General features: G+C 51.0%; 1 protein-coding gene across 6 annotated transcripts in view; it reads left to right on the top strand.

Moving 5' to 3' along the window:
• Positions 1-12824, top strand: part of GARNL3 (GTPase activating Rap/RanGAP domain like 3) — a 153319-nt gene that overhangs the window by 138803 nt on the left and 1692 nt on the right. For all 6 annotated transcript variants that reach the window (XM_058694069.1, XM_058694068.1, XM_058694067.1 and 3 more), the window contains 6 exons: positions 109-175; positions 5565-5672; positions 7180-7298; positions 9758-9896; positions 10691-10906; positions 12420-12546. In XM_058694069.1, the coding sequence (XP_058550052.1) occupies positions 109-175; positions 5565-5672; positions 7180-7298; positions 9758-9896; positions 10691-10906; positions 12420-12546 (776 nt within the window). The remainder of the gene's footprint in view (positions 1-108; positions 176-5564; positions 5673-7179; positions 7299-9757; positions 9897-10690; positions 10907-12419; positions 12547-12824) is intronic.

Genomic DNA, 12824 nt, shown 5'->3' with positions numbered 1-12824 from the left:
GCCCGAGTCTACAGAAAGCTAAGGGCCCCCGCTAAACCTTTGAACCTGAGAAAGCCTTTTAACATGTCGCGTCCAGCCTGCTCACCGCCGCTGCCCTCCCCATTGCAGGTTAATTTTGTGGCAGCTATTGATGTGTATGAAGACGGAGAAGCCGGGCTCCTCTTGTGTTACAACTGTAAGTTGCTACAATTAACTGTTGTTTTTCTGGGCAATTCAAAGGGACTCAGCCATAGATCTACCTGACATATTGTTCCTGTGACCTTAAGTGCACCCCAGGGAGCGGCTATGAGTTGCATTTCCGACCTGGCTCTCCCAGACCTCCTGGTGAGATGGTTCAAGGGCACTGTCTCCAGAATGCGACGTGGTGACAGTGGCTTCCACTTAGGGAGCCCTTACTGTGTGCCGTGCGCTGGGCTGAGTACGCTCCGGTGACTGTGTCATCTAATTCTCAGGGACCTTTATTACCTGTACTTGGAGATGAGGCGCCTGAGGCCTGGAGAAGTGACCTGTCTTTCTCAAGATCATGCAGCTACAGAACAGCAGACCCAGGGTTCACATTTGGGGCCCTCTTGATTCCAGGGCCCCTAATTTTAGCCACGGTTACTATTCTCCTCTTTGCTGTTTCTCAGGTGTTAACGAAATCAGCCTCAACCTGGTGTATCCAGCCTCACCTGGGCTGGTTTGGGTCGGGTGGCAGGGTGGGTTTGGGACAGACCAGGTCAAATGCATCAAAGAGGGTCTTGTAAGAATTTTCAGCCTTTCAAAAGCTAATATTATACTACAGTACAAAGGATCTTCTTAAGGCTAAAAGTAGTAAGGCATTTTCCTAGATCAGCCTGCCCAGTCTAACTAAAACAATAAAACGTATTTTTTCACCTATAATTGTATAAATTTAGAGTAGTGATTTTAATCGGCCCGCACGGGGCCAATACTTCGATTAATCTTTGATTAATAAGTATGGGAGAGCTAACTACCAGCAGAGAACTCTGTTTGGTAAACCTCGTCTTGCAAGATGTGAGATTTGACAGCCCCTGTGATGAGAGGGCCGATGTGCACACTGCGTCCAGAGTGGTCCCTTGACCCCTGGGGCTGGACCCAGGCTGCCCCTGCCGCCCTGTGTCCCGGTTACAGGGCCCAGCGGAGCAGGGGGACGCGTGTTTGAAGTCACTTGTAGAAAATCTCTTTATCTTTTTCTTTAATCGCTTTAAAGGGTAGCCTTTTCAATTTATTGAAAAATCTGTGAGAAAAACTTGTGGCCAAATGCTTTACAAACTGATGTCGATTTTTTTTTTCTTTTAACCGCTTGAAAGGATAGGAAGGATTTTAGGTGGGAGAGAAAATCAGAACAGAAAGACAGAGCAGGTTATCAGAATGGGATGATTAGTCCCAAGATGAAAACGGAACACGGAAACAAATGTGGATGGACATCCTCTCTGTACCACATTGGAAGCTTATGGACGGGAGCAGACCGGGTTCCCCTGGGCGGGAGTGGCCCAGGGCTGTGCCAGGTGTGGTTCAAGTGGCCTCTCCAGGTCATTACCCCTGGCTTTGGTGGTCTCCTGGCTTCAGGCTCTGCTTTCATCTCAGCATGGGATCGGTGTATGTCTGTTTTCCTAGACCCACTGAGCCGTCGGAAGATAAGCTCTGTGTCTTTAGATGCCACGTGGGTCAAGGCCTTAGCAATCCCGGAGATTCCCAGACCTGCCTCTGTCTTCCCCAAACAGTGCCACTTCTGTCCGTTTCTCTGGGTCCGGAATCTGGCTTTCATTTCCCATCTCCCTCCTTCTCCCAGAAGGCTGCCAGGTCCCCGGTGAACGACCCCAGAGAACCAGTTGGTTTTCCCCACGGTCACCCAGGCCACTTCTGTAACTCCTTCCCCCACACGCACGGGCTGCTGCGTTTGCTTGTTTTCATCAGACGTCTGTGCAGTAAAGGCCCTTGTCAACAGGCTGCTGTAGAATGATCTTGCTCCCTGCAGTGTTTGCAGCTGATTTTTATCAGCTTCCTTTCTATTAAAAAACAAAACGAAGTAACCAATAGCTTTTAGAAATTCAGGGTGTTGTAGAAAGAGATTTTTATCTCAGATATGTTAAAGATGAAAGTATTTTGTAATAGAAATTACAACTTCCAGCTATATGTTCTTTGAGAAAAGTGTATTTGCAAGGTAAATTTCAGGGGGACAAAGTAGTAGTTCAACGGATGATCTTATTTTCTTGTGATTCATTTCTATCTTGAATATCACAGTCAGTCTACTTAAAAAGAAAGAAAACTTGGCTGTGACCTTAGCATGCAGTAATGATTCACATTTAATGCAAATGATAAATCTCGCTACGAAAGGTGAACTCTGTTTGCTGATGGTGTTTTAAAGAGAATCGTGCAAGGAAACCAGAAAAGCTCACGTAAGTGCTGTTCTCAGTGTGAGCCTATCTAACCTACATCTTAACTTCCGGATGAGTCACGTGAAGAATACAGAACCCACCACTCGTGACTGCTGTGCAGGTTAACAGGATCTTACCTGTGAAGTCCATAACACGTTGCCAGGCACCGCAAGATTTTCTCTTTCCTCCTTTTAACTCCAGGTTCATCAGAGCAGCAGTCAGAATCCAGTTTGGTAACCTCCGTAGGCTTTTCTACACGCAGAAAGGGACTTCAGGGAAATTCGTTTTAACGCTAGAGATAGTGTCTGTCACCTGCTCGCTCCCCACCAGCCGGATGGGCAAAGTCAAAGGAGTGAAGGTCAAGGACTCCTAGCTGCTTCCTGTGATATTTTCAGAATCCTGCCCTTCACCCCAGCCCCCCATCCAGGCTTTCCTTTTTAAACCACAACAGATGACCTTCTCTGCGCCGGCACGAGTTAGATTCTGCAGACACGGCAGTGAACGGAGCTGCCGGGGACCGCAGTGAGCTCACAGTTTAGGGGAGAGCCAGGCATGGGCGCCAGCACCCTGGGTGTGAACGTGCTTCACAGCTCTGGGCCTCGAGAGACATGCCTTGCTTACTTTTCTAAATCAATTCGGTCTGATTTGGAGCCCCCACCCCCACCCCCGGCCTCAGGTGCAGAAACCACCAGTAATTGGTTATCAGGAAGGAGAGCCATCTACATCTCTGGGGTCCTCTTGGAGTCGCTGGGGCTTATTCAGGTGGAAGGGGGAGGGGAGAGGCCCCTGAACTGCAGTCTGGGGCACCTCATCCATACCTGTGTGTCCGTTTCTCAGGCCGACAGCTCCGCCGTGGGACAGGCTGAGCCCCCGAGGCACATTCACACTGCTCTCCGCCATCCGGCATGCTCTGTGCTCCCCAAGTTCAGGTCTCCTCCACCCCAGACCCTCTCAAACCCACCAGCAGTTTGCTGGCCTCTGATGGGAGTTGGGGCAGGCCTTGGGGGTGGAGAGGAGGTGTGTGCAAGGGACCGGAGCCTTGAGGGACACATCTCTGACCTGTCCTTCCTGAGTGGGGACAGGGAGGGAAGGGCCATTTACTCATTCAGCAGATATTTACCAAGCACCTAAGGTGCCTAGGTGTTTCAGCAGTGAGTAAAATATACACAGATTCCTGCCTCTCAGAGTGTACCTTTTAAGGGCAGGTAGACAATTAACAGGACAAGAAAAACATCCAGTATGTTGAACGGTAGTAGGTGCTAAAGGGAATAAAACAGGGAGAGGGACCAGGGTTCAGCAGGATTGGGGAGTGCAGGTGTCCATTTAGGGAAAGTGGTGAAGGAAGGCCTGCCTGGGAGGGGCGCTCGGAGAGAAGACCCTGAGGGAGTCAAGAAGGGGTTTGTGTTCCAGGAACATTCTAGTATTTCATTGACTGGTGTGGCCCCAGCAGAGTGAGTGTAGGTGTGAGTGGATGAAAATGGTATCTGAAGAGGACCGGATTTGGGGGGGGGGGGGGGCTGGGAGATGAAGAGCCTCTTACTCTGGGGAGCAGCCAGAGGATTTTGAGCAGAGGGGCGACAGGATGGGACTTACGGGTGAAAGGACCGGGGGCCACTGTGCGGAGAACTTCACGGAAGCTCGTGCCTGCACTCGTGGGATGACAGATGGCAGGGGCTTGTACCAGCACACAGCAGCGGAGGTGCTGAGATGTGGTCCAACCCCAGGGGTGTTTGAAATACGGGAACCAAGATCATTTGCTTGACGAATCCAGCAGGGCATGTGGGGGAGGAGAGAAGGGAGGCTGTCCCTGGGAACAGGAGCAACTGGAAAAATGGAGAATACCATTTCCTGAGACGAGGGGAACTCTGAGAGGAGCGAGTTTGGGAGGGAACATCAGGAGTTGAGTTTGGACACATCAGTGCCTCCCCGATACGCTAGCGGAGGCCCCAGGGACTCGGGAGAGTGCCCACGGGACACCTTCATTTGGGAGCCATCGTTAGCATGTACGTGACACTTGGAATCACCAGAAGCGGGGATGTGGGGAGAGAGAGTGAGAGGAGCCAGTGGGCTGAGGAGTGGCTCCAGGGAAGGAAGTCTCCAGAAAGGCATCATGAGAGGAGGAACCAGTTCCTGAAGCCTTCAGGCCCTGCCCAGCAGCTCCAGCTTTCACACACGTGCCTCGCCACACGCCACACAGCGGGGACACAGCTCTCCGTTCCAGCCAGGGGTGGGAGTGGCTGCTTCGCGGGCGTGCAGTTTCTTTTTAGGGTCAGAGAGAGGTCATAAAATTGGACCGTGGCATTGCACACCTCTGTAAATTTACAGAAAATACAGTGAATTGTACACTTACCGTGGATGGATTTTATAGCATATAAATTATAGCTCCATGAACCTGTTTTTTAAAATAATTAAAAATAATTAAATTAAAAATAAGATTGTACAGGTAAAACATGATGGGCTTCTGGAATAAAAGGAGCTTTTGCTTCTGTACGGACCTCACTCTGAGAGGATCTGAGCCACCTGGACCTTTGCTTCGAGCTCAGAGCAGGCCAGGAACGGGCGGCTGTTCAGCCTGGCCTTAATCTAATGCTGGCCGTGTTCCCCAAGGTGACACAGGCACATGGCTTCAAGTTTTCCTAGCAAAATGTTGGGGGGGGGGGGGGGTGGGAGCCAGTGGCGGGAGTATCCAGCTCCCACCGTGCTTGTCCTGCTGAGTGAGGCGGGAGGGCCTCCTCCGTCCAGGCGGCCCCGGCACCAAGTGTCCCTTCTTCTCTGCAGTCCAGCACACCTCTGTTCAAACCCTGCCCCCGCCCCCCCGGGTGGTACTTGTGAGACTCTGGACCAGTCGCTTCACCTCTCCTGGCCTCAGTCTCGCCATCTGCACGAGTATAATCATGGCACCTGCTTCAAAGCATTCAGACTAAATAAGCTAACTTTTGTAAAGCTCGGTGCCCGGCACATAGTAAATCCTTCCCAAATGCAGCCGCCAGTGCTTGTAGTGTCATGGCCGCGGCTCCGACTGCCTCCCGGCCTGAGAACCTGGCGTCGTGGCGGGGTTAGTGCCGGCTGTCTGTGAAGACCTAGCAGATAGGATGCTATTCCGGTTGCCTGTTTTTCAAATATCTGATTACCCGGCCCTAAGCGTTGTCTCTAACAAAAAAATGAGTCGCTGTTGTTTTGTTGCAGACAGTTGCATCTATAAAAAGGTTTGCCCATTTAATGGGGGCTCTTTTTTGGTTCAACCCTGTGCGTCAGATTTCCAGTTCTGTTGGAACCAGGCTCCTTATGCAATTGGTAAGAAAACCCTCGATCGTTTTGCCCCCCCACCCCCACCCCCGCTGCGTAGACCCATCTGATCTGTTTGGTCCCATGTCAGCCAATTTACTGGCTTGCTGCTGGACTGCCATGAGTTATGTGAGTATGAGGAGTGCTCAGAGTGTTCTTTTCCTTTTTCAATTATTTTCCTTTCTGTTCCCCCTTTGGGACTGTTGCCATCCACTGTGCCTCCCAGTTGGGAGCATGGGAGCATTTGAGATCAACGAAATCCCGATTTTCAGGACTTGGGTATCTTTCAGTATCATTTCATTTCTGGGCTTCGCTTTCCTTTTCCTACAATTTGAGCGCGAGATCTCCAGCCTTAAAACACTGACTGACTTGGAGAAGCCCAAGGCATTCCGCGCCGTGCTTACGTATTTTAGAGCTCGAAAACCAAGAGTCCCAGAAACTCAGGTACTTTGCCTGCCCCTGAAACATCGGGGCGTGAGAGGTGGTGCTTCCCTTCTGGGGTGCAGGATCCGCAGCTGGGCATCTGCCTGGTGAGAGTCGGATCAGAGCCAAGAATGTTCGAGTCAGTGCTGTTTTCCTCCAAGGCCAAGGATGTGACGGTAGGCAAACATTCTAGAGTCTTGAGAACAGAGGACCCCATCCAGATACTGGAGGATCTAGTGAGGCTTCGGTGATGGATGAGATCTGGCTAAAGAGAGAGAGAAGGAAGGATTGAAAATCGCTTTCAGGTTTTTTGAGCCCCAACATTGGAGGTCACTTGAGAGAGCAAGGCGAGAGGCAGGGTGTGAGAGAACGTCCCCTTGGTAAAGCCACGAGAGGAGGGAGTTGACCACAGAGAGAGCAAAGAGAGAGCAGGCCAGCGTGAGGGAGCGTGGGAGAGTGAAGTAGCCAGCGGGGAAGTCAAAGGTGAGGGCCCAGGGCAACCAGGGCAGTTTGGGGGCCTGGAAGTCAGTGTGGCATAAAAAACCACTTCAAAAAGAGGGGCTGACCTTTAACAAATAACTCAACAACCCCATTGACTCCGAAGTACCCTGTGAGGGACAGTGAGGACATGGCCCCTGCTCGGGCATACGTGACTGGAGGAGCATGGAGGAGGAAACAAGTGACAGAGCAGGAAGAGCCACTGAAGGCCAGGGCTCCGGGCAGAACAGGACGGACCGGAGGAGAGGGCCGCGCTGTAGTCTGGACAAGGAGGGGGAATGTCTGTCGGGACTTGGGCCAGTGAGCCTCCAGGAGACCGGCCTGTGAGACCGCAGTAGACCTTTGAGTCTCAATGGAGACTCAAATGGAGTCTCAATGGAGACCACGCACGGCTGCTTCAAGCAGAAGCCTGCCAGCTAAGGGGAGGCTGCCTCAGGAATGAGGCGCTCGTAGAAGCGGGGGGTGGGGGGGGGGTGGGACATGCCCGGGAAGGAGGGAGAGAAGCAGCCAGAGGAATGGGGGAGACGGGAGCGTCTGGGGCGGCAAGGGCCCCAAGCCGGCGGGCTGGGGGCTGACGTGCCCCATTGCCTTGCAGTCTGCGCCTTCCCGTACCTCCTGGCCTTCACCACCGACTCCATGGAGATCCGCCTGGTGGTGAACGGGAACCTCGTCCACACGGCCGTCGTGCCGCAGCTGCAGCTCGTGGCCTCCAGGGTGAGTCACTTGTCTGAGGGTCTTTGGGAGCCCAAGCAGCCGAGCTCTAGGAGGGCACGGACGCCGTCTCATCGGGTCAGGCCCCCGTGTGCCCGAGCGCCGGCGGCAGCGAAAACGCAGGAGACAGACCGCCGTCGGGTTTTCCCGTGTGGCCCCCTCGGGCCTCGGAGCGCCCCTTCTTGGTTTTGTTAGAGTGTCACCCGGTGCTGGTAGCAGTTGGGAAGCTGTCGGCTGAAGAGAGGAGTATGTAGTCAGACGGGGTTGGATCAGGGGTCCCCGCTGCACTGAGGAACAGCCCAAATCTAGAAAAGAACGAGCTCAGAGGGTCACTTTCTTCCTCTGCTGCTTTCCATCCTTAGCTTGATTTTGTGTCCCATGAAATGTGGCTAATCGACTAACCCACATCTAGCAAGAGACTTTGAGCAAAACCAAGGGACACGAGAACAAAGATGACTTTGTAAGGTGCCTTCTGTCGCTGGCACACAACCCGGGCAGTCTCATCCCAGCCCCTCCCTTGTCAGCCCCACACAGTCTGCCCTGGCCTTGCCAGGCCCGGATGGTCCCCCTGCCAGGCCCGCATGGTCCTCCTGCCCAGGCCCGTGGCGCGTTCTCCATCCTGACGTGCATCACGCATCCCCTTATGTGGGTGGGCTACTCCTTGTCTGTCTGTCTCCCCTACAAGGCTGACAGTTCCACAAGTCAGGGACTGGCTATCTTACTAACACAGCACGAGTGTTGTGCTGCTAAAGGTTTCATTGCCAGCCCTCCAGGATGTGTGTGTGTGTGTGTGTGTGTGTGTGTGTGTGTGTACACATACATATATATGTACCTCAGTTGGCTATAAATTTTACCAATGGAAAAATTAAAATAGCTTATGATTTACAAATAATATGGACAGTGCTTTTTATCTTAAAATCTGTTTAGCCAGTTGGCACTCACAAGTCCGTTCGCTAATTTTTGCTAATTCTTGTAACCCACAGCCAACCTATGGCTGCGGGCCAATCCTGGGAGTTCTATGTCAGTACGTCAATTCTTCTTCCAATAAGCTTGTTGCCATTAAATCTGATTTGTGATCTGCCGTTACTCTGTTTCTCACTCTGGTACAAATCAGTCACTAAGCCAAAACTTCTTCCAATATCAGCAGTGGACTCGACACGCATCTACTTTATCCTCACCATCAGAAATTCTGTCCATCACACCGAGCCTAGACGGTCAACAAAACAACACATCGATCTCTGATTTGTAATGTTTGCCAATTTCCATGGTGTAAATAGTCCCACCGTTAGGATGTGCAGCTTCCAGCGTGAACCCGCTGAACTCAGGGTCAGGAAGCCACGTGCTATTTGCAGTATTTTCACCACGCAGATGCTATTGATGTCAGAAGCCTCAAGAGCATAGATAATGGTAAATGTAGCCATCAAGTTAGGAAAGGTCGAATCTTGACATTTAGTACCTTCGTTTTTATTTTTATTATTATTTTTTTAGAGTTTATTTATTTTGAGAGAGTGCATGTGTGTGCTCGGGGAGGGGAGAGAGAAAGAATCCCAAGCAGGCTCTGCGATGTCAGCACAGAGCCCAATACCGGACCCGATCGCGTGAACCGTGAGATCATGACCTGAGCCAAAACCGAGAGTCAGATGCTTAACCGACTGAGCCACCCAGGCGCCCCGGTACCTTTGTTTTTCATGTAATGTATTTATGCTGAATAATGGCCGTGTTTAACTTGCAAACTCCCCGTACAGGCACTCACGGGTCAGTTGGAGGCTGGCCTCAGCACACCACTGCTGTTACCACCAAAGCCCGCACGTCGTGGGTGTGCACGAGTGTTGGCCGGATCCGTGAATGAACGGCCCGTTTCCCCATCTGTACGTTGACCCGACTGAATCCAAAATCCTTTCCAGGCCTAACTCTGGGGGAACTCTCGAGGTTCCTGTTAGGCCAGTGTGCACTAGGTGTGTGTCTGCAGAAGAAACGTGGGAAACAGCCTCATCTCTGTTGTCATTCAACAAACGGATAAGGGGAAATGCCGGGAAGCTGAATGCTCAGGAAAGGTCTGGGGTGACGGTGCAGGACTTTGGCTCTGGAAGTCCCCTGCCCAGGCATGTCACTGCACCGCAGGCCCCGAGGACGTAGCAGCGGAGCCGAGGAACCGTTGCGGGCTCTGCCGTGACGACAGGAGGGTCGTGGGTACAGGGAGCCAGGCAGGTCCATAATGCTTTCTCTTTTTTTTTTTAACTTTTATTTATTTTTGAGACAGAGAGAGACAGAGCATGAACGGGGGAGGGGCAGAGAGAGAGGGAGACACAGAATCGGAAACAGGCTCCAGGCTCTGAGCGGTCAGCACAGAGCCCGACGCGGGGCTCGAACTCACATACCGCGAGATCGTGACCTGAGCCGAAGTCGGCCGCTTAACCGACTGAGCCACCCAGGCGCCCCTAATGCTTTCTCTTTTATTCTAGTCGGATATATACTTCACAGCAGCCGCTGCCGTGAATGAGGTCTCGTCCGGAGGCAGCTCCAAGGGGGCCAGTGCCCACAATTCTCCTCAGACACCCCCGGGCCGAGAGACTCCAGTGTTTCCTTCTTCCCTGGGGGAAGGTGAAGTCCAATGTTTACTGTCTTATTAATAGATATTTTTAATCCAATCTGATTTCTCCAGCTCATTCTCGAATAGCGACATCCGATTACTGCCTAACAGAGTCGCTGTTGAACACTATAAAAAATACAACACCTCGCATTCTGAATGCTTTGGTTGCATTCTTAAGGAAGCTGGTAATAACCACCCAAAAAGTCCCATGAAAATAACTGTTTCAGTGGGGAGGAGGGTGTTGAGGGCTGGAGGTCCCAACTTGCCACAGCAAAGGTGTTTTTCCTTGGGGGATGTTAACGATACGGTAGGTTCTTATGGCCTAAAGGATAGAGCCCTGAAACCTGCTGAGCACACCCAGCTTTCGCTCCATCTGGCTTTCCTCACGAATCCCAGAGGCCCTTGCCGTGGTTACCGCTTCGCTCTGAGCGCCGCGCTTTTTCCGACTGCTCACCGCATCAGTCGTTACCTCTCCTGTCCCCGAGAAGCTCGGGGCTCCCCAAACAGGCAGTCAGTGCTGCTGAGTGTGCTGCAGCCGTCTGCCCTCCCGTCTGCTCTTCTCTCCTGGGCAAGCGGAGCCCGTAGCGGGTGCATTTTAGCCCATGTACCTGGGAAAACCATGCCCTTAAAAGCCGAGGCCGTCAGGCTCCATCACTCCGTTGCCCCTAACGAGGCCTGGGAGATCAGCATGTGGCATAATTTCTTCCTTCATGCCAACTGGGTTGAGGCACCAGAAGTCACCCCTTTTGTAAACAGTGCAGACTTTTCTTAAAGTTCTCATGTTCTTTTCCAAATCATATTTCAGGTGAAACTCAGTCCAAAAATCTGTACAAGATCCCACTCAGAAACCTTGTGGGCAGAAGCATCGAACGACCTCTGAAGTCGCCTTTGGTCTCCAAGGCCGTCACCCCGCCCACGTCCATCGGCCTCGGCATCGCTGCCATCCCTGTCACTCACTCCCTGTCCCTGTCCCGCATGGAGATTAAAGAAATAGCGAGCAGGACCCGCAGGGAGCTGCTGGGTAATGATGTGCCGGTTTTGTGTTTTCACTGTTCGTAAATAGACCAGCTGGTTTCATCTTTGGATACTAATCATCCTCAAAGAGCATGAGTTAAAAAAGAAACTTTCCCTTTAGTAAAGGAGTCATAAATAACATTACAGTACAGCCACACCAAGGAATACTGTACAGTTATCTCATGGACACGATGTGTCCGTCTGCATTTATTGGTGTGGGAGGCCACCCAAACCATGCCAAGGGCAGAAAAGGGAGTTTGCAAAACAGTATATCTAGTCTGACACCATTTTTTAAGATAGAAGTATCTGTATATGTCTGATTTTCTAGAAAGCATCTAGAAGGATTTATAATGTGCATTTCTCAGATAACATATTTGTGTATTTGGAAGTTTAAATTTACCATGTTTTTTTCAAATTTTTTTCAATGCTTATTTTTGAGAGAGAGAGAGAGAGAGAGACAGAGCATGAGTGGGGGAGGGGGAGAGAGAGAGGGAGACCCAGAATCCAAAGCAGGCTCCAGGCTCCGAGCTGTCAGCATAGAGCCTGCCGTGGGGCTTAAACTCGAGAACCGTGAGATCATGACCTGAGCCAAAGTCAGATGCTTAACCTACTGAGCCACCCAGGCGCCCCTAAATTTACTATGTTTTTTTTTTTTTTTTTACTATTTGTGGTGCAGTTCAGTTATTGCTTTTTGAAGCCCATAGACCATGGGGGCAGGTCTGTGGGGATGGCACAGACATGAGGTATTGGGTACGCCCTTCTCTTTCACTGTTACCAAGATGGGAGGCCGGACCAGAGAAGCACAAATCACCGTGAGAGTTGTGCAGAGGCTAGACTGCCATAAACACGTTTGTTCCCAATTATGAAAACAAAGTGAGGAAAAATGGAAACGATGTGCTAAACCAGTAAGAACCGGTTTGAAACTTAACTGGGACCTGCACGCCCTAAAACTGCAAGGACGGTTCACCTTGGCACATCGCCGCCTTGCCGTCCTGTTTCCTGAGAGCAGGGGCGGGGGTGCAGGCCACCTGACAGGGCAGGCTTTGTGGGCCAATTTGAGAAGTGGGTGCCTTCCACTGTGCTTTTAAAGTGTGCGTATTGCTATTTTAACCCACTATTCCCTACAAAAGCTTGATCTGCCAGCTGCTGTTTTATAAACCACCGTGCTTTTCTGAAATTGAGCCTCAGAATTGTAGAATTCTAGTTTGCAGTGGTAGGATCGTACATTTTCTCTCCTTTTTAAGACCCTCCTGAGTCCCTCACTTTCCTTTCTTTCTTTGTTTTTTTCTTTCTGTCTGTCCATATATTCTTTATGATCAGGAGAAAAAAAAAACCTTCCACCAACAAGAAAACCAATTACTTTAAAATATATACTTTATCATAAAGCCCTTCCTGCCTCTATCCCAATAATGGACCAATATCCAACCACCAACAGCAACAACAACAAAAAGGCACTTTCTGTCTCCATGACAGCCCTGTGGGAATAACCCTCTGAACTGTGCTTCTCCCCCATAATCCAGGCCTGTCTGATGAAGGTGGACCCAAGTCAGAAGGAGCGCCAAAGCCCAAATCAAAAGCCCGGAAGCAATTAGAAGAAAGCCAAGGAGGCCCCAAGCCAGAGACAGCGAGATCAACTAGCAGCGACAGGTATAGGAGGAGGCCGTCCCCAGCTGTCCCTGCTCAGGGTAGTGGCCCTTTCTGCTGACTGATGATGCCATTAGGCAGATGGTCAGCATCCAGCTCCTCTCTGAGGACCCCCGGCTGGCCCAGGGAGGGACCCATGCAAATGAACATCCTCACAATTCAACAAATAAAAATACATTATGAGAATTTTTATTTATTTTTATTTATTTATTTATTTATTTTGCTCACCAGCTCACCAGACAGAGATTTTTTTAAACCAAAATGCTCAGTGGGAGTGACAG

This window comes from Neofelis nebulosa, chromosome 12 (assembly GCF_028018385.1).
Source record: "Neofelis nebulosa isolate mNeoNeb1 chromosome 12, mNeoNeb1.pri, whole genome shotgun sequence".
In the NCBI taxonomy this organism is placed as follows: Eukaryota; Metazoa; Chordata; class Mammalia; order Carnivora; family Felidae; genus Neofelis; species Neofelis nebulosa.
This window is presented reverse-complemented; position numbering and strand designations above follow the sequence as displayed.